This window comes from Ambystoma mexicanum, chromosome 7q (genome assembly GCF_040938575.1).
Source record: "Ambystoma mexicanum isolate Mex_15411 chromosome 7q, UKY_AmexF1_1, whole genome shotgun sequence".
Lineage (NCBI taxonomy): Eukaryota > Metazoa > Chordata > Amphibia > Caudata > Ambystomatidae > Ambystoma > Ambystoma mexicanum.
In genome coordinates, this window is record NC_090941.1 from 619,710,547 (window position 1) to 619,735,413 (window position 24,867).

Here is a 24,867-nt window from a genome sequence, read left to right on the forward strand (position 1 = left end):
ACAAAAGTGCTGAAGAGACTGGCAGTGGTGTGAGTGTAGGTAAGGAATGTATGTGTGCGAGAGTGGTGCTAATTGAGAGTAGTGTTGTGAAGTGTGTTAAAGGTGATCAAGGTGAGAGGAAAAGTGGAGTGTATGAATAAAAGTGTAGGTGTGTGAGGGAGAGTGACAAGGTGGTAGGAGAGCATAGGTAGTAGTAGTGGGTGGAGAGTAGAGGGAGGAAGTAGGTAGGAAGAGACGGAAGGAGATTGGGTCAAGATCAGGACACAGAGGAAGTAAACTAGGGTGTAGCGTAGAGGGAGATGTGTGTAAGAGAAGGGGGGAGCTAGAGAGTGGGATAAGGAGAGGAGCAGAGTTGTAGAAAGAGAAGGGAATCTAGGAAGGTTAAAGAGGAAGGAGTTGGAAAGGAGAGAGAGGTAGCGATGGGTAGCGAGGGCCAAAAGGGAGAGAATCTGGAGAATCATCAAAAGGAGCTAGAGAATCCCTTAGAAAATCCTGGATGGAGTTTGACAAGGCCATGGCCTTTGTTTCCACATCAGCTAACGAAGATGGTAAGGGTTACTGTTTCATGGAACAGCTTTGGGGACATTGTGTGGTTAGGGACTAGGGTGGAGGGGGGCCACGGGACGATTGAGTGAGCAGATGGGTTAGTCTGGCTAGGACAGTCCCAAGTTTCCCCAATATATTTACTGTTTGAAATCAAATAAAGACCTATAAAGCCATTTCATGCAATTACAGCCAAAAAGACAAAGTGTGAGGGTACAATCTTTAGGAACTACACCTTCCACTGAAGGAAGAATGTTTGGGAGGTCAGAACAGCTGACTCCTAATAGTGTATGAATGGTTTTCTCTGCTCATTCATACATGTAGATGTTTACAGCTGTCGCAACAGTGAATGGTCAGGAGCCTTCTTAGAGTCTTCAAGACTGAAACTGAAGATAGGTTTACAGAGGCAGTATTAGGTTTTCTTTCTGTTTCATACAGTAAAGACAGTCTCAATTAGTTTTGGGTTTTAGGCTCAAAGGTGTGGCAAAAATAATTTGATCATAGGCTGGTGATAATGGCAATGTATTCATATAGCACGCATCAGCCCACATACTCTTCCTTATATAAGCCAGCCTTCCCAAGACATCCTCATCACTGGCACCCTCTGATCAGGATGAAGACAAGGACATAATAATCTGCATAATCTTCCTACTACAGTCATATTGCACACATAGGCAGGCATAGGCTCATATACATTCTCTGCACCAAAACACCATGCATCCTCTCAATCTTTCCCACACCCCCCTTGTTAACATGACTACTCCACCTCTTCCACAACATAATGCTCAATAATGCAGACTCTGAGGTCTGCCACATTGTCAACATCTCTGACTTCACAATGCCAAACTCATTGACACATTTATCACGAACCCTGGCTTGCCCCCACCTCTGTCCACATCTTTGACGTCCTTGTGACAAATCAACTTCCTGGGGCACCAGTGATGAATATCTGTTTCTAAACCATCAATCAGCCTCACACCTCTAGTACACCAGAAGAGATCCAAACAGATTGGAACACAAGTAAATTATAAACCTCCTTGTCCAATTTTGGTAATGTGGACGGAATGGCAGGCTTATCTCCGCAAGGTTGTGGATCGTTGGTTGGTTGCAACACAGCAAAAATACAATTACCCAATGATAAAAGGGACTGTGCAGTTAAGGTTGTTTAAAAATATCTACTTTATTATTATAAATATTATTATTATTATTATTATTACAACAGACAGTTCTAGCACACTACAAAATTCAACCCACCTTGTAAAGGAACACAGAGAACAGACAGTTTCATGAAGGAAAGGAATACACTCTGGATACTGACAGGCGGGTAGTTGTTAAAGCAATCAGTCTTAACTGTTCAATGTTATTTGATTTCAGCACCAAGGAAGCAAAGGGTTGTAAATGTCATGAGGTCCTTCGGGGAAGAACCAGGGGGACAGAACCACAATGTATCTGATGCTTGAGATATTCTTGATGCTCGACAGTGTTGAGTCGGTTCCAGGGCGCTTTGCAGCTCCTGCAACAGAGTTCAAGACTGGAGATGGCTGCGGGTTGGACAGACGGCTCAGGCTGGCCTACATGGCATCTCGGGGTCAAGAATCCTTGTCTCTGTGCTGGTTGGCAGATCTGGAACGCTGGCTGAGGCGTCTCGGACTGCTTTTGTTTACTGCAGCGTGACAACAGTCAGTCGTGCAGCCGGTCACAGTTCGAGGACTTGACTGCCTCGAAAATGTCCTTAAAAGATGGATGCTGGTTGATGCTTGTGTGGCACGCCTCCTAGCTCCTTTGCAGGGCTTGTGGCGTCCTTTCAATGTGGATGGCCAAAGGCTGAGGTGAGTGTTTGCAGGCAACTGCCTTGTCATTTGTTCAGAGACTCTCTGGCACTTCCCACCTAGGAAGCTTGCTGGCAGAACCTAGCAGGGCATGCTGTGTGCTGTCTGGGTACCAGATCTGGAGTTGCTTTATGGGTCCTCTGAGTCTGGTATCTCCCCATGTTCCCTGGGAGATGTTTAGGAGAGAGATGGTGCTTCCTTCTTGGAAATCCTGGCCTTCCATCACTGGCGGAAGCTGTAAGGTAGACTGTACCTTCAGTTAGGGTCCAAAGCAGAGTTCTTTTTTCCTGCTTCTGGTGAATCCTTCAGATGACCTGTTAAGTGAGGAGCTCATCCCTCTTTTAAAGCCAAATGGGTCCCAGTGATTGGTGCAGGCTAAGCCTACCTTAATGAACAATCCTAGGTCCCTACCAACAATCTTCTGTTACGCTTGAGGTCAGGAACAGAGTGCTTTTCAACAGGAAAGGTAAGAGGTGACAACGTGCACTTCTAAGTCCCACCCATCATACTGTCTGTTGTAGATCAAAGCGTCTCTCTGGTTAGCTGAGCTCTCTGTGGCTCTTTATCAAAGTGCAGGTTTCACTTGAATTTTGTGACGGGAACAGACTTTGTCTCCCTTAAATCACATACTTCTCCCTACGAAAGGGGTCCTCTCTGCAGGGGTTGCCTAAAGTTAATAGTGGACCCAGATATGCCATTCACTGCCCTTCATCGTGAGGGGTGGGAGCTAGCTTCAAGGTGACACATTGCATATCAAAGAGGTGTTTGTTTTCTTGCCCATTGTTCAAGTTCTGTGACCAGGCCTATTCACAGGCCTGCTTCAATGAACTCATCAGAATGCGCAGCCACCACACAGAACATGGACAATAGAACAGGGAGCCTTTGATTTTTATTTAAGATGGCCATGAGAGGAGGAAGGTGTTGGCCTTCTCCTCTGGATGATTTTGTACACCCACCCCTGTCACCTGTCAAATACATGTGACAAGGAGGACTGCACCTGTAGGCTGTGTCCCCCAGAGTACACTGGACTATGTTTTTTTTTTGGTGTGGCGAGCATTCAAAAATATGTGCGCATTAGTCCCACACATTTTCGGAGATTGATCTCCCATCATTCATTTTCATTTTTTTTTAAATGAAAACGCCCAGACGAGCACACACTCCCCGTGCAGATGATCAAATTCCTCAGTCCTAATTCCAGCTTCCATTATGTTGTGTGCAAAGGAAAGGTAGGGGGAGGTGCATCAGTTATACACACATCAAACTGGGGCTGTACCATGCTCATCCAAACGGCCACAAACTGAACTGCTTACAGCTTGCCACCATACACTGTCACATAAACAGACCAACACATTCCATCTGATTGACCACCCACCTCACAGGTGTCGGTCATTACTCAAAGGCATTTCCAACTTTTCTCACCTAACCATCAATTGCAATTTTAACAAACATCTTCCATGTGACTTCAGTCTGTTAGGAACCCAAGCCACTAAAAAAGTACCATGGATGTTCTCTAATTAATGGATTCCCTGGCAAAACAACACATCCTAAACCACATCAGAAGAAACATACTCAACCTTGTACTCTCAGCATCCCACCGGATACAGTGTCTTAACCTTATCCCACTCGACTAGATGGAACATGCAGCCAGCCTCCTTACACATACCCGTTGTTCCTATAAGGACTTCCCCCTTTTTGATGTACTGGACCACAAGCTAGCAATTCTATCCGACCCTGGCATGCCCAATGTTAATGATCTTATCAACTTTCAATCAAACCATAGAGGAACTGGTTGACACACATGCCCCCTTTTAAACTGACACATCCAGGTTAAACCAATTGCCCTTTGGTACTCTTATCAACTAACCAGCAATAAGCACAGCATCCGGTCATTAGTGAACAAGTAGAGGAACAAAGACTTCTGCACCATCAAGGTTCTTAAACAGCGCACACCGGTCCCTCAATATTGAAGCCAAAACTGCATATTGCGCTTCAACTGTCTTGGCGACTGCCAATAGGAGTACAGCTCACTTCATGGCAGTCAAACACTGCACAAACCCACCTTGGTTATCCCTACATTGACAGAAAAGTGCAACACTATTAACAACTTCATCAACAAGATGGACTACATAAGACAACAGAGTGATACCTCACATTGCCCCCTCCCTCCCCACTCTCGATCCAAAGCCCGGAATCCTCTTCACTGCCCTAACCCACAAGGATCTTGCAGGCACTCTTACATCACCTAAAGAAAGCATGTACAAAGATGCCTTCCCCAATGCCATACTAAGCAGGCCACGCTCACACTTTCCTTGAAATAGTCAACGCAACCCATCTTCCCAAGCACATTAAAACAGGACTAACATTTAACAGTTTCAATTTAGCAAACTATCGACAATCAATAGCCTCCCATCATCAAAGAAATCATTGACAATGCAGTTGCCAACCACCTCCATGATTCTATTGACAAACACGGTCTGCTCGGCAATTAACAATCTGTGTTCAGACCAAAATGCAGTACTGAAATAGCCACCATCCAGTTTGTGAGTCACTTCAACTCATTTTTTTTTTCATTTTTTTATTTTTTTACATTTATAAAGCGCTCACACAGCCCGCAGGCATCGAGGCGCTGTTACAGGAATTGTTAGTTTTTCTTAGTTGTGTAATTGTGTTTTTTCTTTGTCTTAGTTACGTATTTATAACGCGCTTAAACACCCAGAGGTTTCTAAGCGCGGACCCGGGGATCGAACCTGTTGTGCTATCCTCCCGGGATATCCTCCTCTTGGACAAGGGGCTATCAAGCCTTCTGGTTCTCTGCCTCTCTGCTGTGGTTGACATGGTTGACCCCCTCAAACTGATTACCCTATTCAAAAATAGAATGGGCTTCTCTGGCACAATTTTCAACAGGTTCGCATCTTGACTCTCGCAAAGGCACCAAGCCATTAAGATGGACAACTTCAGGTCAGTTCTCTGTGCTGTCACCTGCATAACCTTTATCAGTGATTTTCAATCTATACATGGAGCCATGGGATCACTTGTGAACCTCCCAACATCTCGCTACTCCAATAGGTGGAAGATACCCATTTGTGCAAAAGTCAATGGTACCCAGGGCATCTCATGCTTACGGAATTATATCCCATCCATCCAGGCCTGGATGAGGAGCACATAGCTGAAGCTCAATCCCAAAAAGACGGAATTTGTCCTGGTCAATCTTCCATCTAAGCAGGATATCTTTTGTGTGTGGGTAAACGGCATGCACCTTGATGGCTTCACACCTCACCTGCCCCTGACTGCGTAATCACTGGTTCAATGTAGACCACAATCTTTCATTCAAAAGCATATCCACAAAAGAACCCAATCTGGTACCAGCTACACTGCCTCCAGAAGATCATACTCTTCCTTTAACTTGACTTCAGAACCACAGTCCAGGCCCTTGAAATCTCTGATGGGGGGAAATGATCTCCTCATCAGTGTTCAGGTGATACACATGGCCCCGCTTGGGGATGCCCAGCACACCAGGGCATGACTCAAAATGGGGAAACAAGACATTTTAGTTTCTTCCATTCTGAGGTAGCCGCACTGTCCTCCTATCCCAGGCAGAATGTTTTGACTGCCTGTTTAAACTATAAGGCAACCACTACTCTCATGTCGGTCTATCTAGCTGCAAAACACTGTAGCTCGGGTGCAGCGTGCTCCTCCAGGAGCCAGGCTATTGCTAGGTTCCAAACAAAATTGACATGCAAGGGGGAAATAATAATAGGAAACTGTATTTATCTTGCTATTCCCCTGCCTAATAGAACACAATCCCGGTGGCAATCCAGACCACGCCAACACTCTTGCAGTTCAGGAAGGAACTTGCGACTTTACTCTCCAGTTAATATCTAGTGTCAAATAGGCTCATTGCATTTCCGCATCGCATCCCACTCATATTGCAGGGACAACCCGTGCCACATAGGGTAACCCTCCATCCTTACCTCATACGTTACCCTCAATGGCATGCAAAGTGCTCCTTTGCTTCCCAGAGAAGTTCTCGCTTAATACATATGTACACAATGCAAGTCAATGTTCTATATGCACTTTACTGGTAGGGGTTAATAACCAACTAAGTCTGCCCTACTGGAATTTTAATCTGTGGTTGAAAATCTGCAGGAGTCCCTAATTCAGTGAGTTTTCCTCTCCCTAATTTCCCATTCTTAGAAGTCTAGCATCATAGGGTTTTCTGATGGAATTGGGGTATTGATGTATTAACGTGCAAATAAGGGATTGCTGCCTCAACATGACTCAAAATATGCAAGGTCTGTTGCTATTAATAGAAAAAATCGAGACCCTGCCTAGGTCTGGTTTAAAATTACCTGTGAATGCAATACACAGGTGCAGGTTTATGGCTAGAATCCTTTCACTTGTAACATTACATTATGAAATGAAAATCGATCTTTAAATTTAACAAAAGCACATGTCTTTGAGTGCTACAAACACATGCTGCATTCACTTGGCTAATTAACACAATAGCATTATAGGAATAAATGAAAGTGCAGAAAAAGGAGAAAAGACTAGACTATTAAATGTTCAAATTGAACAGTCCTTGTATACACTGAAATTGCACTGAAATTCTGCCCAAAAGATCAACAGTTGTTTTCTTTAAGCTCATGCTAAAAGTTAAATAATTGACTTCTTCTGAATCCTGCCCAGAAGAACAACATTTATTATTTACTATTGGGCCATGGTAAGTATTGGCAAAAACATCCAGCTGGCAAACGGGAGGGGATTAGGATTAAAGGTTTTTACACTTCAGCGAGTGACTTTTGTTTGTATATGAAAGCCATGTTGGATGACACAGCCACCGGTCTATTTAGCTACTCCAAATTATGATGTTATCCTTGGTTCTATATTTTTGGACCAGGGTCCATTTTAAAACACGTATGTTTGTTTACAGTTGCCATGTGTTGTTATTTGAAGTTCTGAACTTTTCATTAATGGTTGGAGAAGCACTGAGCTGAGGCATGATACGTCTGGGCATTGCACATGTTAAGACCTTTGCAGCACCTTGATGCATTGGTGGATAGAAGAGTGGATCCAAAGCGGTGGCTTGCTACTGTTTACCTGCATTTTTATCCATGGCTGTGGATTGCTTTTAGGGCACCACCATAAGAACCAAGACCTTCTCGATAGTTTTTTTTAATGTGTTACAGTGTCTGAAATAACACCTGACTAGCATTCCTATGCTGACAGCACTACTTGACATTCTTTTCAGTTCTACCATGCCATATTTTAAATGGCTAAACAAATTGTTGATTGACTGCAGATTCCTGTAATTGAGTAGGAAAAGAGTAGGATGCTAGTACAATAATATTTGGGATTGCTTATTGTTTGACTGTGCTATTTCTAAGGCTCATTCGCTCTACAAGAGAATACATATACATAAATATACGAGTGAGCATATTCTTAGTATTCCTATTTTATGAGCGTAAGGAGTCGCCATACTGCAACTGCACATTTTTGTTATTTTAGTGATCAAACTGTGTAGGGTATTTTTGATTAAATGTAAATCAATTGTTGATCATTTACACAATGGTATTAAGTGTTTGTTCCTAGATGTTCTGGGGGTATTTAAGAAAATATTACTAGCAGTAACCCCATCAGGTGCTCAAGGGTGGAGGGTTCTCCATCTGTAAAGCCTAGAGATCCAATTTTTGTTCTGGAGACTTGGAAAGTATATAGTGCTGTTCTCTGTCGCACAACCTGGCATAGCACTAAAGAACATTCTGACAGCCTGCAAGGTGGTGGTTAAGCTCTTGCAAGCAGGATATGATTAACGTCTTTTTAGAGGAATGCTTTCTCTTGGTGACCCTTTTAAGTAAATCTCTTTCAGTATAAGGTTGCTGTGATGACGTTGTTCTATATGGATAGGTATGCAATTTACTGGGGCTGCACTGTCGTAAAATACATTTCCGGCTTTGTACTTGTTCATTCTTTGCTGTGCAAACTGCTGTCGGGGCTTTCAGTTTGAGATGTCTGCATGTGTTAGCTACTTTAAAAGACATGAAAACATCAGTTAGATATGTTAACAGAGCCTTCAATTATGACATTGCATTAAATAATTACTTGTTTACATTCATATATACATTGGTTTGGATTTGTGATCAGTAACTTGCCTCCTGTTTGGGCTAGCAGAAACATGACATGTAGACCATTTGTTTCCCTTTTTAGGGTGTGGAAATGGCAAATATCTTCATATAAACACTCGGGCATTTAAAGTGGGTTGTGATTACTGCTTTCCTCTTGCGGAGTCTGCACGGAATCAAGGATATGAAGTAATGGTTTGTGATGGCCTTTCCCTTCCCTATCGGAATGAGTGTTTTGATACGGTCCTATCCATCGCTGGTAAGTTACATTTCCTAATTGTTTCTCCCTTGATTTTCATAAATGTGCCTTTTGTAATTGTTCATCTCTATAACCACAGGTAACTGTTTTGGCCATTAATCCACCTAATGCTTTCACTCCGCAGCTATCGTCACTTTTAAATTTGTGTTCTCTTAGTGCTTGCACCAACAAAAGAGACAAAATAACTTCTGTATGTTGGGTTTCATGGATTGTAGCAGGAGTCTGCAACCTGTGACTCTCCAGACGTTTTTAGACTAGGACTTTCAAGGTCCCTCGCAATTGACAATGCTGGCTAATGCTGATGGGATTTGCAGTCCAACTCGTTTGCAGAGGCATATTTTGCAGTCCACTTCAATGAAGAGTTCTCCATGGATCTGTTTACTAACATAGAATAGCTGGGCCAAGAGCCAGGACAAAATTCCCTCGATCAAAAGAGATAGGTTATGAATGGCCCTTTCCTGGGACTAGGGTAGACTAATAGCCTGAGTGTGCCTCCAAGCCCTGCTTGCCTTGCCGGGCCCTGCATCTTTTTAATTGCAGGGCCAGGAATATAGATTGGGAATGGGCAGCATAGGGATGCCCAACAGCATACAGAATCCTTGCTCTTCCTTGCCATTTCACATTGTGTCCTTCTGACTTTGGTAGAGAGATTCAGGAGGTAGAAGGTGCAGCAAGAGAAGAGTGCATGAAAACAGTGTTGGTGCATTGAAAGGTAGCCTTTTTGCCATCTCTCCCATGTGGATGCATCTTGAGTGCCTGCCGCGGGTTGGAGAGGGTAGGTCTAGGGAGTCAAATACTCCAGATTGAATGGTGTACTTAGGTATATGATGACAATATCTAACTAATATTGTGGGCAGATGTGTGTGTTTTTTTTAACACTTTTTCATATTTTCAACAGGATACAACAAACAGTATCAACATCATAGGTCACTGAATCGCGAAATACACAACAGCGGAAGGCAAATATAGTAGAATTCCAAACCATAACCCTGTATTCCACCATATTAAGCTTTAAGACTAACCTAATACAAACCAGATGCACCAAGCAAATGACAACAGACAAATAAGACTACACAAAACAACCACACAGACAACACAAACCCTCACTCACTATATGTATGTTACCTGGAAATAGACCATTTCACTCTACTCCATAACCCAATCTAGCATCATCCATAAAGATCAATAAAGCTCCCCCACATTTCTTCATAAAGGGTTCCCTTGTTTTGTTTACAAAACATATTTTTTTCAAATCTTGATAAAGCTCTAATATCCAAAATCCACTGTAGGCTTCTTCCATGTCTTCCAGACCTTCAATACCTGTTTAGCCGCCACCAACAAATGGTGTGATTGCCTGTGTGTTTCATGGTACTAGTTGGCAAATAATGGTCGGGCATGGGCATATGATTGTAATGCCTTCAGTCAATGTTGAGTACATGTGGAGATCATGGCATTACCTGAAAAGAGTACCGGGTAATAAGATGGCCATGATTAACAAAATAATTAGTTCTTGGCATATGATAGTAAAACCTGGTGGCAGGTTAGAGTACAGGGGCACATGCTTTTAGTGCCTAAAATCTAGTGCTGGTAGCTGACCATTTGATGGAATCACCTGGTGCATGATGTGAATTTCAACCATAATATAGCAATATTTGTTATATCAGTGTGTGTCTTGGCATGTGCCGGGCTATACTCAGCAGATTATGGTAATACCTAAACAAATAAGGATAGCTGGCAAATGTGATTTCTGGTTTGATGTCCGTAGCATGCAATAGCCATGTTGCATTCTGGAATTAATAGCTGGCCATATGATATCAATATATGGCAAATGGTGCCAGTTCTCATGCATAAAGTATAAGAGAATACCTGGCAAATGTTATCGATAACTGGTTGAAGAATTACAGTGCAGGTCGACGAAATAAAACTCCTGGCAAAATGGTGTGCATGTTTTAGAATCATTGGATTGATTTTTTTTGCATTTTTCCTGAGATCTAGAGGAATGGGCGATTTTGTAAATTGATCAAAGGATTGCTTATCATTGTAGAGATCCATGTATTGCAAGGTGTCTACACTGCCTTGACTGGTGGTGAGTGTTAAAAGTTGTGGTTGTATTAGCATAGAGTACTTCCTGGGGTGTAGTATTTTAGTTTACAGGTTTTGAGGGCCTTTTAGTGGTTAGATTTAGGGGGTTGGGGCCAGGTAGGGCATCTTGAAAGTGATACAGGCATTGAGGGGAAGCATTAGTTTGAGGTTTTGAGGATTTGCTCTTCATCTCGGTACCTAGATGACGTAACACCATATATTCAGTTTTACAGGTAATGGGCACATTTCAGAATAGGAACCCATTTCTAGCAGTAGTGTTCTTGTGTTTAGAACATTGTAACCCCTCATTCTGAGATCTCCTGTTTAAAACATGCTGGTAGTCGGGAAGCAGGATACAATATAGCCATTCAGTTGTATGTCAACTAGTTTCCTAAAGAACATCTGAAATAGTCTCCCAGACCATAAAGCACATTTTTCAAGCTGTTTTCATATGATTGTGGCAAAGAGTTTACTACTTGTGTCTACTGTGCGATAGGACAATAGCTGAAGGGAGATAGCCTGGTGCCTTTTTTAAAAATTGGAACATGAACCTCAGACCAAGAGGGGAGAAAGTTCTGAGTATCTGTCATATTAAGTGGTGACGTCCATATGCAGTCGATATGTGAAAAATGCTCCCTGTTCACTAATTTTTCAGTTGAGTTTCACCAGATCCCAAATCTCAAACAAAACAAAAGGCCCATCTGAGTCTGCAGGACATAAGTCTTAGATTTCCCCTAGAGATGGAAATGAATTACCTGCAGTCTTACATCGATGTCGAGGCTGTCTGAAGTCAACGCCCAATATTATGTGATCTGGATGAACCTGCTCATACCACTCAAAGAATTTCTACTAAATTATCTAGTAAGCAGACCAGGGTGATTCATGCAGGGTTCCAGTAGAAGCTAATTACCAGCAATCTGGTACAGATGCTGGAATTCTTAATTTTTATTTTTATGGATGAAAGACCAGGACATGGGGCAGACTAGAACTTAGTGTCTGAGAATAAGCTATTGCTTGCTGCAGTTAATAGACCACCTGAAGCTCTACCCTTGGGGCCTGTGATAGCTGCCTGTAGAAAGGTTGAGTACCCATGCAGCTGCAGGAGTTGTCAACCAAACCTGTAAAAGAATTAAACCAAACAAACTAAAGATAGGATGCATTTCAAAAGACAGAGATGTCTGTACCCTCTTGATTTCCAAGAGAGAATCATTAGTCAAGTGTTGTTAAATTGATTTTTCCATGGTCTACCTGGCTTGCCAGCAGGGTGTAAATCTAGGGAAGCCAGGACCAGTCTGGTACAGTTGGAATATATGGCCGAGCTTCCCCCACAAGTGTATAGAGTTCTTGTTGGTGTTCACTAGAACAGGAGTTTTGCAGACCTCAAGTAGATGTCTATGTGGTTGTAAAACAGACCTCTGGACTTGGGAAATCTGTCAAAGAAAGTTAATAGATCATAGCCTAAAACAACATTGACACTATAATTCTAGACTTAAAGTGAATACAGCCAACGTCCTTATGCGACTCATCAACAAATCCAACCAGTCAATATCTTTAGAATCTAACTTCCGTAATCTGGTAGTTCCTATAACAGAGATAAAATGTTAGTTCTGTTCAAAAGAACCCAAAAGGGAAGTGGGAAACAATGATTCAAACCCAGATTTAGGAAAGTTAAATGGTATTTGTCTCAATGGAACCGAGTAGTCTTCTGGTTCTGGTCTTAAGTAATCTGCTGTGGAGGGCTGTTCGACTTCCCAGGTGGTACTCTTACACTTTTGGGGATTATAGTTCTCTTCTGGTGAGTTGATATTCGTAGCATCTCCGGAGGAAAAGACTTGTTTGCCTCATAAGCTTTGTTTACATTTTAATATCCATAATTGGACTATCAGTTATTGTGGGACTTATTTGTGTATAGAGAGGGATTTCACTCTGCAATGTGTAACCCTCTTTTTAAACAACTGGTGTTTGCTAATCCCTGATTTAGTACAAAGCATGATGATGGGAGCAGCACTATGGCACTAGCCTGTGGAACTAATGGGAGAGGGGTACACAAGACAGTACCTAACCTCTTAAATCGAATAGATGGGTGAAAGTGATGACTTTGGCAATTGGTTATGAGCAATATTAAATGCAGATTTTTTTGGTAGCAATAAACGGGTTTAGGACACCTAACCTTGTAATGAGGTAATTACCAGAGGGGCCGGCATGTAGCCTAGAATACAGATAGTAGTGGCCCCATTGATAAAGTGTGAACAACACTGCATGGTGTTGCAAAGCTTTTTGAATTTATTGACACTATGAAGGCATGTAAATTGAGCTCATCGTGTGTACACCATCAAAAATATAAACTGAAGATTCTCTTAAATGCTGGTTGGGGGATTTTTTCTGACTCCACATGTCAGTGAGACTATCTTGCCCACCTCCTGCATGCTCTTTATTTTGGCACCACTGGACCCCTTCCTACAAGGATCCAGTGTAGGGGAGACCTCTTCCCCTTAGTTTGTGGCTCATGCTTTCCTATGGTAGCACCCCCCCACCATTTGTGGTGTGCTGCAAGGAATCACAGGGCCTCTAGTGCAACCTTCTTTTGGGTTCACTGGTGAGTCCCTAGGCTCCCCACTACAGGAGTAGTACCTTTCCTTCCTTTCCCAAAGGCAATTAACAGGTTCTCAACTTTACAAAATGGCTCCATCCCTTCTAAATAAAAGTGGACAGCATGCCTCACATCCAATGTATATAGGAGCACTACCTCCTCACAACTGATATTAGGACAGAGTTAAGGGAGGAGCATGTGTTGGTCTAAACGCTGAACATATCCTGGGCGTAAACCCAGGGCTAGGAAGTAAAACAAAGTCCTCTGTGAAGGTCTTAATTATAAACGAGGCAAACAGCTTCCCCGATATCACCCATTGTATGGGTGCAGGTGACTACCATAAGAAATTGTGTTTAATAAGACAATCATTCTGAGCTAAACTCCTGAAGGGTTTTGAATGGGGCACCTTGAAGAGCCTTTAACACTAAGGAAAGATGCTGGAAAGGTACCACTACCTTACGTGTAGGGCAGGCAATCTCAGAACCAAATCTTCTAACACTTCCAGTCCACCCCAAGGACCTCCGAATGCTGAGACAGCCACCCATTGGATTTTTGGAGCCACCACCGCTAAACTCTCCCAAAAAGGTTTACATTTTGGGAGGATGGCAGAGCAAAGGATACAGATCCTTGGATAGGCATCACTGCTTAAATGAACTCCAGAGGTGCATGTAATCCCTGCTTGTTGAAGGTCTCCTACGCCACACCACTCCACTGCCTCTGCTGCCTCGAAAGATAACCCTAAGTTCTGTATCATTTCATTCAATTTCCAGGCTGACAGACTGAGTCAGACCAACTTCTGGTTCGACAACCAGGGGAACAAAGTCTGGAAAACTAACCGACTTATGTGATCTCCGGCAGGACTTGGAATCAAGACCTATTTTGCCACAGGACTACCTGTATAAATTCAGCGTCGTCCTCTCTGGTATTGGACAACATCATGGTTATCAAAGGAAAAGGAAGGCATCAACAGACAGCATTCAGGGTCACTGCATGGACAGTCCATCTACTTGCTAGCCATTGAAATCTGAATTCAAGGAGCAGACCATTGGACCCAGCCAGGGCATTGCATCAAGATGCGAAGAGGTTGCTCTATAGCACCCCAAAGGTCTTGCACACTTGACGAAAAGCAGTTGTAGGCCAGTAAAGGCTCCATGTAGGATGGAAATGTCTTGCTGAGTCTGTCTGCTGGTTAATTCGAGATTCTGTGAATATGAACTACTAACCGCAGACAATTTCTCCTCGGACCAAGTGAAATCCTTTCCTTTTCACATGCCTGACATTTTACCCTTGCCTCTTCCCTGAAAGCCAAGACTGAAGAGAAGACTGCTCAATGCAAGCACAAATCAGGTACTAGAAAATCATGCATAGCTCTGTTCATTTCAGCAATCTTGCCCTGTCCACAGGAAACCCTAGACCCTGAGCTGATAGATTGTGTCACATCACTCTCCAACCAGTGGGACTAGTGTCTATTGCGATCACCTCTGTAAAGGGGAAGATCCAGACCAGAAGTACCTGTACGAGCTACCACTTAAAACACCATCTGACCTTTACAGAGATAGCAATCATGGATTTGAAGGCCAAGGCACATGGATCCCTAGTTAGAATTTAAACTGCATAATCGTCAGTGAACCTTATTAGATCATGAACGATATAGTATGTGGGAAAGGGAAGATGTGAGGCAAATTTGGGAAGGGCAGAGAAATGGGGGGGTGGAAACGGGTGATGGATGGATGGCTGGAAGGGGACAATTGGGAATTGGAAGAAGGGGTAAGGCATGCCTGAGTAATCAGACTAACATTCTGATTTTCGGTGATGGTGTAAACAAGGGAAACATTTTTTTTTTTTTTTTTAGCTTACAAATCAGACCCCATCCAATCCATTAACCAGTTCCCTACTAAATGGCCCAACCTGCCCTCCACACCCGTTCCCTTTAGAGTATCGACAACGATCATCGAAACATTGAGAACATCTTGGCTGATCCTGTTGGCACATTTATCCCACCTCTCACCTTGGACAAAGAGCTTATTTGTGCAGACACATTAGTCTGTCTTCTCTTTCTGTTAAGAAATGGAGTAGGGCAGTGTGTACATCCGGTTCACCATATCAGATCTCCTTCCGTACTTGTCGCATCTGGCGAGGTGCCATGGGCCTCCATCCCCATGAAAACATCTAGATTCTCTGAATGGCTCATTGTCTGATCCAGCAAGATTTGGCCTTATGGCCTTGATCCAATTACCTCCTATTTGTAAAAGGGCTCCCAGTCAGCAGTTTGTAGCACACATGTACAGTTAATATCATGATCAATCATTCTACACATCCAAAAGGGGTAGTCTAGAAAAGTCTGCTAAAAGAAAGAAAATATCAAAACTCTAAGGACGGGAGCATAGTCTGATATTATAGGAGAGGGACAAAAAACATTCCTTCCAAAGGACGAGCCTGAAAAGGGGAGAAGTCTTGCGGTTCTCAAATCTAGGTTATTTACTATGCCATGGGTTGCAAGCTAACAAAGGAGGGAAGAGAGAGGACCAGAGTGAAGGAAGCAGAGAAAGGAGGATGTAGAAGCAAAGGGAGGAGTATGTCAGAAAGAGCAAGTGAGAGAATTGACACAAAATAGAACGGACACTTTCATGTTTGTTTGCAAAACGTAATTGCTGTCCTCGTCCTTTATTGTACCAAGCATGACCTTTTCACTATCCCACTAAGATTTACTGGCCGTTGTTTATTTTCAATCCTATTCTGGCGTTGGTTATTTAATCAGTGATGCTAAGAGAAAACCACTCAAATATTTACAATGGAAAAATAAACGCACGCGCAGCCCCGTTCATGGACCGTGCACTGAGTGATGGTTGACAGTTTCCTGGGCTTCCAGCAGCTGCAGATTTGTATTGGTTAATGTATGTTTGCTGAAGCAAGGCACTATTCGGCAAAGTGAAATGTCTTCTGAGCAGACAATGCATTCCGAATAACTTATTTCCAGAACCCAGCACCTAAATACTCAGAACATGTATTCCCGCTCATCTACAAGAAAAACGATGTGATGGACCGCCTGGAAGATGGTGGCCTATTCCATTTGCTATACAATTACAAATCACTTCATATTTGTATTAGTTTTGGCGGTATCTGGTCATTGTATCGACTGGCAAACCATCGAATGCCACACCATTGAAAACATCATCGAATGCATTTTTTTTAAAATGATAAAGGGTTTAGTTTAATTATAATGGGTTTGAAAGGTTTAAAAAATGGGGGTTAGGGAGGAACCCCCATTTAAAAAAAAAAAAAAGAAATTTAAAAAGAAAATGCATTCGATGCTTTTTTTCCGATGCATTTTTTTCAATGGTATGGCATTGGACGGTTTGGCATTTGAGGCAATGACTAGGAACCGTTTTGGCTAATAAGCTGAAACTATTGCATTGGAGTTCAGCTAGGAAGAGACTGGATGTGAGGAGGGACACATACTTGGTGGGTATTGCTCGTTTTACTTTCCCACTGATCAACAGCTCACTGCCATGCTAATCCCCATGGCCGTTCCCACTGACTATCTGCTTTTTTGCCGCCCAAACACGTCCTTCTGGGATCTCTTTAGCTAGCTATATCGAGCAGTAACATAACATGTTTTTTTTTCTGTGAATGGCGGTCAGTGTTTATTTCAAATCAGTCTTCAGAGAGTAAATGGCTTAATTGCAGCTGTAAATATTGTCCTACTAGTGTAATGAAAATGTATTTACCAAGTGTGCCTTCAGCCTCTTCATTTATAAGCAGAATCTGTGTCCTTGCATCTGATGACATGTTAATAACAAACATTGGCAAAGCCAACTTTTTTGTCTTTTGTATAGATTATTTTGCTAGACACAAACATGCCTAGGTAAGGTGGGAGGTGGAGTAAGGAATCGGACACAAGGATATTTTGTTACACTGCTTCATTTATTAAACGGTAAGAAAAAGGGACCTAACTCTCCCTGTGTCTCTTGGCTTATCCCTACCTAGTCTAAATATGGGTGTTCGTCATCAGGATGAGGGTAAAAAAGAAGTGTATTCATCCTCTGTCCAAAACATACTCTATTCCTACCACTAGGTAAGAAAATAGTTTGGCATCTAAGAAGATATACTACCAGGGGAATGGTGCTCTTCTACTACTGGTAAACTGGTTCAGTCTTTTCCAGTCGTTTGCTTTAGTTTCTGATTCAACAGAAGGTTCTGGGGTAGGAGAATGACTCCCTTTGCCTGACCCCCTGACTCTTAGTGTTCAAGAGTCAGAGTTCCTCTGGTGTTTTAAAGAACTGTTCCACCCTTTTAATATTGTATTTGCATCCCGTTCCAAGTGCTGGAAAGGGTGTGGGGGTGTAACGGACAGTCAGCCCAAGTTATAGGCCTGGTCAAAGTGAGGGCCTATAATGAGGGCACCAGGACATTACCCCCGTTCCAGGCCTTTGTATGAGGTGCTAACGCTATTAACACCCCGGGATTCAGCCTGCGGGTTCCCTGGAATGCGGACGGAGATTATGGGTTTCAGCATACGATCCCAGGAACCTGATTGGCTGCGCCCCCCCCCCTCCCCCTCCCTGGGTGCTAACAAGGATGTCATTTTGGGGTTGCCAGGGTTTGCACCTCTGCGACCCCTGTGGTCTTCCTTGCTAACCCTAAAAAAAAAAAAGCATATTTGCTGCTCTGTTCTGGAGTGGCTGGCTTTCTTGTTCACGCCTCTTTAAGAAAAAAAAAAATATATATATATATATATATATATATATATATATATATATATATATATATATATATATATATATATATATATATATATATATATATATATATATATATATATATATATATATATATATATATATATATATATATATATATATATATATATATATATATATATATATATATATATATATATATATATATGGGGTTCCACAAGTGTAACCATTTGAGCAGTGACCCCAAATAAGAAAGAATATGAATAACTCATTTGTCTTTCTGGAATTCTATACAATAATTGCTAGACTCATTAAATGTTTTTTCAGGCACAATTCAGGGGATGAGTCACTGATTTAGTCTGTTCTTAAAAGCCTCAAATTCACATGAAGCCAAACTTCCAAAAACTATTTGGAGTAGAATAAGCATCCATTTCAGACTATGTATTTGCTTTTCACATGGTGCAGTTCAAACTTTTATTTTCTGCCGTGGTCCCTATTATTATCTTGTGCCTGAAAGGTTGTGTACGGTGTAGAAATGTTTAACCACAGCACATAAAGAGGCCCTTGATTTCCTTGTGTCACAATGAATGCTTTGTTGTAATGTGGCTATCTTTCTTGGCATGCTATTAAAGATGTTCATTTGCATGTATGAGGTAACCAGTGCCCAGATGTCGTGTGAGTGCGCTGCTTTCCCTGCACTACTCCAAATTATTTAATACTCAATTATGAACCCTCCCAATGGTATGTATTTTCCCAACCTCTAAAGCCCGAATAGAAGATCCACGCATGCTTGACATTTTGGCCAACTTTGCACCAGAGCTGCAGATGAACTGACCTGCTGTTCAATCTCAGTTACCAGTTTAATGGTATCCACTAAAGAGTGTAATTTGCTTTATGACTTTAAGAACATTGAAACATGTAATTGCTCATTTTACTATAACGGTACGAATGCTCTAACCGGTAAGCTAGCTCAGTGTGTTGAGCGCTTGCTGCTGTGATGTGTCATCTTCAGGTTGCAGGTATGAATCCCGGCAAGGCCAACTCAGCCTTTTTTCCTTCTGAGGTTGATAAAGGAGCACCAACACAGGTTGGGTGATATTGTATGTATATTTGTTCTATATACAGCGCTTAAGCGTAAGTGAACACATCATTATCATTTGGCCTTGGACGTCTGCTTGCATTCACAGTAATTTGGTAATATGGGCCTATACCCACTGAGATTAACGACACATATTGCGATCCTTTTTTGAATGAAATGTATTATCACATTACAGTGATATCATAACCGTATTTTTCCCAGTGTACTTAGGAACAATGCTATGTGAGGCCACTTCCTGTTTTGTCAAGGGGTGAATGGTCGTGTTTCAGAGGAGAAGTGACCGAGAACCTGTTAATCATCACCGTACTGACACAGATTTCCAGCTGTTTGCGTTTTATGGCCACCTAGTTAAATGATGGCACTGTCTGGCAAATGCCTTTTCCATGCTTACAAAAAATGCAAAACTGATGGCTTTGCCAGTGCTTGTTCGAGCCGGCAAGTGTGCTCAGTTGGTTGATGGTGCTCCGGTAAGATGAGGTGGTGCAACCAGGAGCGAAGAGTCAATTTAGCGTGATTCAAAGATTGATTCAGTCAGCAAACGGGTTCATTTAACAAGAGCCAATTCAGTCCGAATGTAGATTTTCTAAATCGAAAATAGTAGAATGAGGGGATTTCTCGACACAATTATGGGTTGAAAATAGGGCAGCAAGAGGTTTTTGTGGGGCCTAGGGCAAAAATGTGGTGCATGCTATTAATGCTTTGTTTATAGCAGCCCCAACAAGCATCTGTTAGTAGAGAACGTGCAATGATTTAATCATTTATTAAGAATTACAAGCTCTGTGACAGATGCACCAAGTCTCAAATGCCCCACAGCCCTGCATGCCTCCAATCTTAAGATGACCCAGGACTCAGAACCTCAGCCTTCAACTTTCCAATCCCCGTCGTTGCCCTCCCCAAAGGCAATCCAAGCCCATCATCCCCCTAATCCTCTGATGCCCTAGTCTACCATGTCCACACCTTGTGTATGTCTGCAGTGTTGGAGCACTCCATCCTGGTATGGTCTTGCATGCCTAACCACAAAATGACTGGGCTACTGTAACAGACATGGTGGATAAACATCAATCAGGCTTCAAGAAGCACTTGGGAACTGATTTAAATGGCCTTTCACTAAGCTTTGCTGGGGTACAAATGGAAAAAGGGTCAGCCTTTATGTATCTGTCGAATGCTTTTCATAAGGTTGAGATTATGGTGGAAACTTTGGAAGTGGGGATTCCTATGTTTAGTTTAGTTTATTCATTTGTATTGCGCACCAGACCCGAGGGTATGAGGGCGCATGAGTAGCAAGGTTATTCAAAGCTTGGTTACAGGTTGCTTATACATTGCATTACATAATTACAGTGTGACAATGAAGGACATGTGTACAGTTTGGCAGGAATGAGATAATGCAGTACATATATTTAAAGATTTACATATATTTTATAAATTTACATATAAACATACATTGCGGAAAGCAGCAGTGTGGTGTTGGGTGTTAATGGTTCGTGTTCTTTATCCAATGGATGTAGTTGCTTCTAAAGTGTGAGTAAGATTGGGGTGTTCTGAGAGATGGTGGTAAGGAGTTCCAGTATTGAGGTGCTTTCGCCTGGAAGCTGTTGCCGCCCATTTTGGTGTGTTTAAACCTGGGGACAATGAGCAGGTTAGCGTTGGAGGTTATGGTGGGTCTGTTGGGGGTGTGTTTGCATATTCTGTCTGCCAGCTAGCGTGGGGCAGCGTTGTTCAGGCATTTGTGGGTGAGCGATGCTACTTTAAGCAGGATTTTGTCTGATGTGCTGAGCCAGTTATGGAATTTCCTGATGTTGGAAATGTGTTCCCTCCTGGGAATGTTGAGCGCTGCCCTAAGAGCGTTGTTTTGTAGCGTTTACATTTTGTTGATTTGCTTGCTGGCTCCTTTGTAGAGGGGATTACAATAGTCCAGTTTGGATAATACCAGGGCTCTGGCTAGTGTAATGCAACTCTGGGTGGATAAGAAGGGTTTGGCTGCTCTTATAAGCTTACGTGTGTAGGCCGTGGAGGATGCCATCGAGCTAACCTGTTTGTGGAAGGTTAGGGAGGAGTCGAGGTATATTCCTAAAGTTTTCACTTCTTTGGAATCCTTGATTAGGTTCCCGTCTATGATGAAGTTGGTGTAGTTGTGGTCGAGTTTGGTTAGGTTGGAGGTGGAACCAAGGATGAGGACTTCAGTTTTGTCATCATTCAGGCATAGACTGTGCGAAGCCATCCATGCCTGGATGATGAGATACACCTTGTTCACCAAGGCCAAATTCTGATTGTAATCTCCCATCAATGGGATGAGGATCTGTGTATCATCGGCGTAGTTGGTGTAGGTGATACCCAGGCAATCTAGATCGTCAAACAGGGGCTTCGTGAACACGTTCTACAGAGTGGTGGAGACGCAAGAGCCCTGTGGGACTCCACACGTGATGGGCTCGGCAGCGGCAGAGGAGAAGACGACCCGCATGGATCTGTTGTTGAGGAATGACTCAATCCAGCTGATGGCTCCTTGGGAGAAGTGGGCAGCTGAGTCTAAATGATTGCATAGGATTTTATGGTCAACTAGATCAAACGCCGCTGAGAGGTCTAGCAAGAGTAGTAATGCAGTTTTCCCGTTGTCTCCAAGGGCGTCTATTTGGGCTTTTAGATCTATCAGGGCAGTGTCAGTCCCATGTTGGGGCCTGAAGCCTCATTCTATGCCTAGGAGGTGGTTTGTTTCAAGATATTTTTGGAATTGTTGGTATGCTGTCTTGTCTAGTATTTTGAGCAGGAATGGGACGGTGGTAATCGGTCTGTAGTTGGTCAGGATGGACGGGTCGAGGGAAGGTTTTTTGAGGAGAGGGAGGACCCAGGACTCTGAGGTTACTGGGGACTGTTCCTGAGGAAAATGAGGCATTGATGAGTCTGGTGATGAATGGCGAGAGGTCTCTTGCCGCATCTTTAATGATTTGTGGGGGGGGCAGAGGTCGCCTTTGCAGTTGGAGGGTTTAAGGCCAAGAATGATGTTTTCTACTTCAAGAGTAGAGACTTTGGAAAAGCTAAAGCAAGCAGTGTTGGGTGTGTGGTGTGAGGGTGGAGGGCTTGAGTGGGCGTTGATGGGGTTGGTGAGTTTGGTCAGGGAGTCTTTCTTGTTTTTAATTTTAGTTTGAAGGCCGGTGACTTGGTTGTTTAGTGCATTTTGGACGCTGGTGCACCATTGTTTGTTCTTAACGCAGGTATCTGGAGTTATCACTGGTGTTTCCAATTCTTTCAGGATAGTAAATAATTATTTGGTGCTGGAATTGGATTGTGAGATTCTCTGGTTATAGGATTCTTGTTTGGCCTCTGATTTCTTTTTTATAGTTGGACGTTATTTTGTTGAACAGTAGCTTGTTATGGTCTGTCGGAGACTGTCTCCAGACTTGTTCCAGTTTACGTTTTTCTAATCTAAGGGTTTTAAGATGGCTGGAGAACCATTGGTTGAGCTACTTTTTTTGGTTTGCATTTTCTGAGTTTTAGTGGTGCAATGGCGTCTAAGGCTGTGCGCATGGTGGTGTTATAGCCTTCTACGAGGTCAGGGAGTTGGTTGAGCGTAGAAAGAATGAGCGGGATCAGTTTTTCCACTGTAATGTTTTTTTTGCTTCTCGTGGGGATGGCTGCGGCTAGTGCCATGTTGGTTATGGGGCTTGAGGCCTCGAGTGAGAAGGAAAGAAGATGGTAGTCAGTCCATGATTGGGGAGAGTTGTTAGTGATCGATACGGCACAGTTGTAGTCTGCTATCCAGTCAAGGGTTCTCCCTTTGTTATGGGTGGGGCTGGATAATTTTTGTGTGAAGCCTAGTTCAGACAAAGTGTTACTGATGAGGGTGGCCTGATTGTCTTTAGGGTCTTTGTAACCGAAGTTGAAGTCTCCTAAGAGGAGGCATTGTGAGGAGTTTTTTAGGTTGTCGGTGAGGATGGCACGGAGGTCTTCCTCAAAGGATCCCAGGGGTCCAGGCGGTCTGTATAGTAGGTGAATGGATATTGTTTGGGTGTTGGCAGTGGGTAGCTTGGCTGTAAATGATTCACATGATGGGAGGTGTGTAGCAGAGTTGAGTCTGATGTTAAGGCGAGTCTTGGCAATGATGGCCAAACCTCCGCCTCTAGCTTCAGTTCTGTCCGCTCGGATGATGGTGTAATCGATGGGGATGGCTAGTGAAAGGGCTGGGCCTGCGGTTGCATGGAGCCAGGACTCTGTTATGGCTAAAAAGTCTAGATCTACAGCTAGGATGAGATCAGCGATCTTCGTGGCATGGGCAATTATGGAGCGAGCGTTACAGAGGGCACCTTGTATAGGTGGGGTAATGGTTTTGGGAGGGGTGGGGGTAGTTGCTGTGATGAGCGCTTTGTTGTTATTTGTGGTGGTGTTGAGGGGTTTAAGTTTGGGTTTTTTCAGCGTAAGGTTAGCGCAGGTACTAACAGAAGTTCGGTTTGTGAGTTTGGATTGGGTGGAGTCCCTGGCTTGGGGCTCATATAGTTTGGGAAGCCTGGATCGTAATCTGGTCAGCCTGTCCGAAAGGCATGTGGGAGAGAGTAGGGTAAGCATGATTGTGGTGCTAGGCTCTGTGAGGGTGGGTGATGTGGTGCCTAGCTGATCAAGTTGAGGGCTGAGCTGGGCAGACATGCGGAGTTGATGAGGTGGAGAATGATTCCCAGTAGTATAGAGTAAAAGCCCGGGAGGAACATTGTGTATGGTGGGTAAGATGCAGTGTGTGCATCTGGTGTGTGGGTAGATAGTATTAGCCACCTAGAGATGAGTTCTGGTGATAGGACAAATGTCGTGTGCCGGCATGGAGCAAGTAGTGGCAGCTAGTGTACCCTGTCTAGGGTCAGAAATCTAGCAGTGGGCACATAGAGGTAGTTAGTGCAGCCTGCCTGGAATAGCACTTAGTTCAAGTAGCGCATGGTTGCAGGTTAGCATCTGATTCAGGGTACAGGCATGCAAATTCAAATTCAAAATAGCATACGTTTGCAAATTAGCACAGCACTAGATTTAGAGTGACACAGGCGTACCAATTAGCATCTAGGATCAGAATAGCACATGTTAGCATATAGGAGTATTAACAAAGATGTAGTTAGCTAGCGGGGCGTCATGCGTGGCGTACAGTTATAGTGTTAGGGCGTACCAGTATAGTAAGTCCTGCTATGAGAGTTTGAGGTGATGCAGCGGCCAGTTTTGATGCTGCTGCAATGATCACTGGCTGTAAGAGGGGTTAGCATAGGTATAAGCAGTGCAGAAATTGCAGCAGGTGCTTACCGAGCCAGGAGTGCAAAAGTGGATGTGAGCCGGCGTGAGTTCGGTCCAGAGGAGCAGGGGTCCTTGCCTCTGACTCGGTAGACTCGGGTCAGGTGCCTTGGAGGAGTGCCGGCGTTCGCTGATTGGATGTGTTATGGAGCTGTGGTGGCCAATGGGTGTTGGCGGCATCAGGGGGCCTGGGGCCAGGCGAGCTAGCAAGGAATGGCGGCGGCCATCTTGCAATGGTAGAAACCTTGTGGTTTCATCGGCGCTTCGGTGTGGAATCAGAGTATGTAGCTTGGATTGAATTCAGCTGTTCAAGCTGATATTTCCCTTAATAAATGCAGTAACAGCCATGTGTCACATGCGAATGCAAGGTGACGCGGGGAGACATGTATTCAA

The 24,867-nt window shown here is 43.3% G+C and overlaps 1 protein-coding gene across 2 annotated transcripts in view; it reads left to right on the forward strand.

Annotated features, from left to right (window-relative positions):
- The window catches only part of LOC138528522 (probable tRNA methyltransferase 9B), a 380,721-nt gene that overhangs the window by 296,869 nt on the left and 58,985 nt on the right, over positions 1-24,867 (forward strand). For both annotated transcript variants that reach the window (XM_069640257.1, XM_069640258.1), the window contains exon 4: positions 8,577-8,750. In XM_069640257.1, coding sequence (XP_069496358.1) covers positions 8,577-8,750 — 174 coding nt within the window. The remainder of the gene's footprint in view (positions 1-8,576; positions 8,751-24,867) is intronic.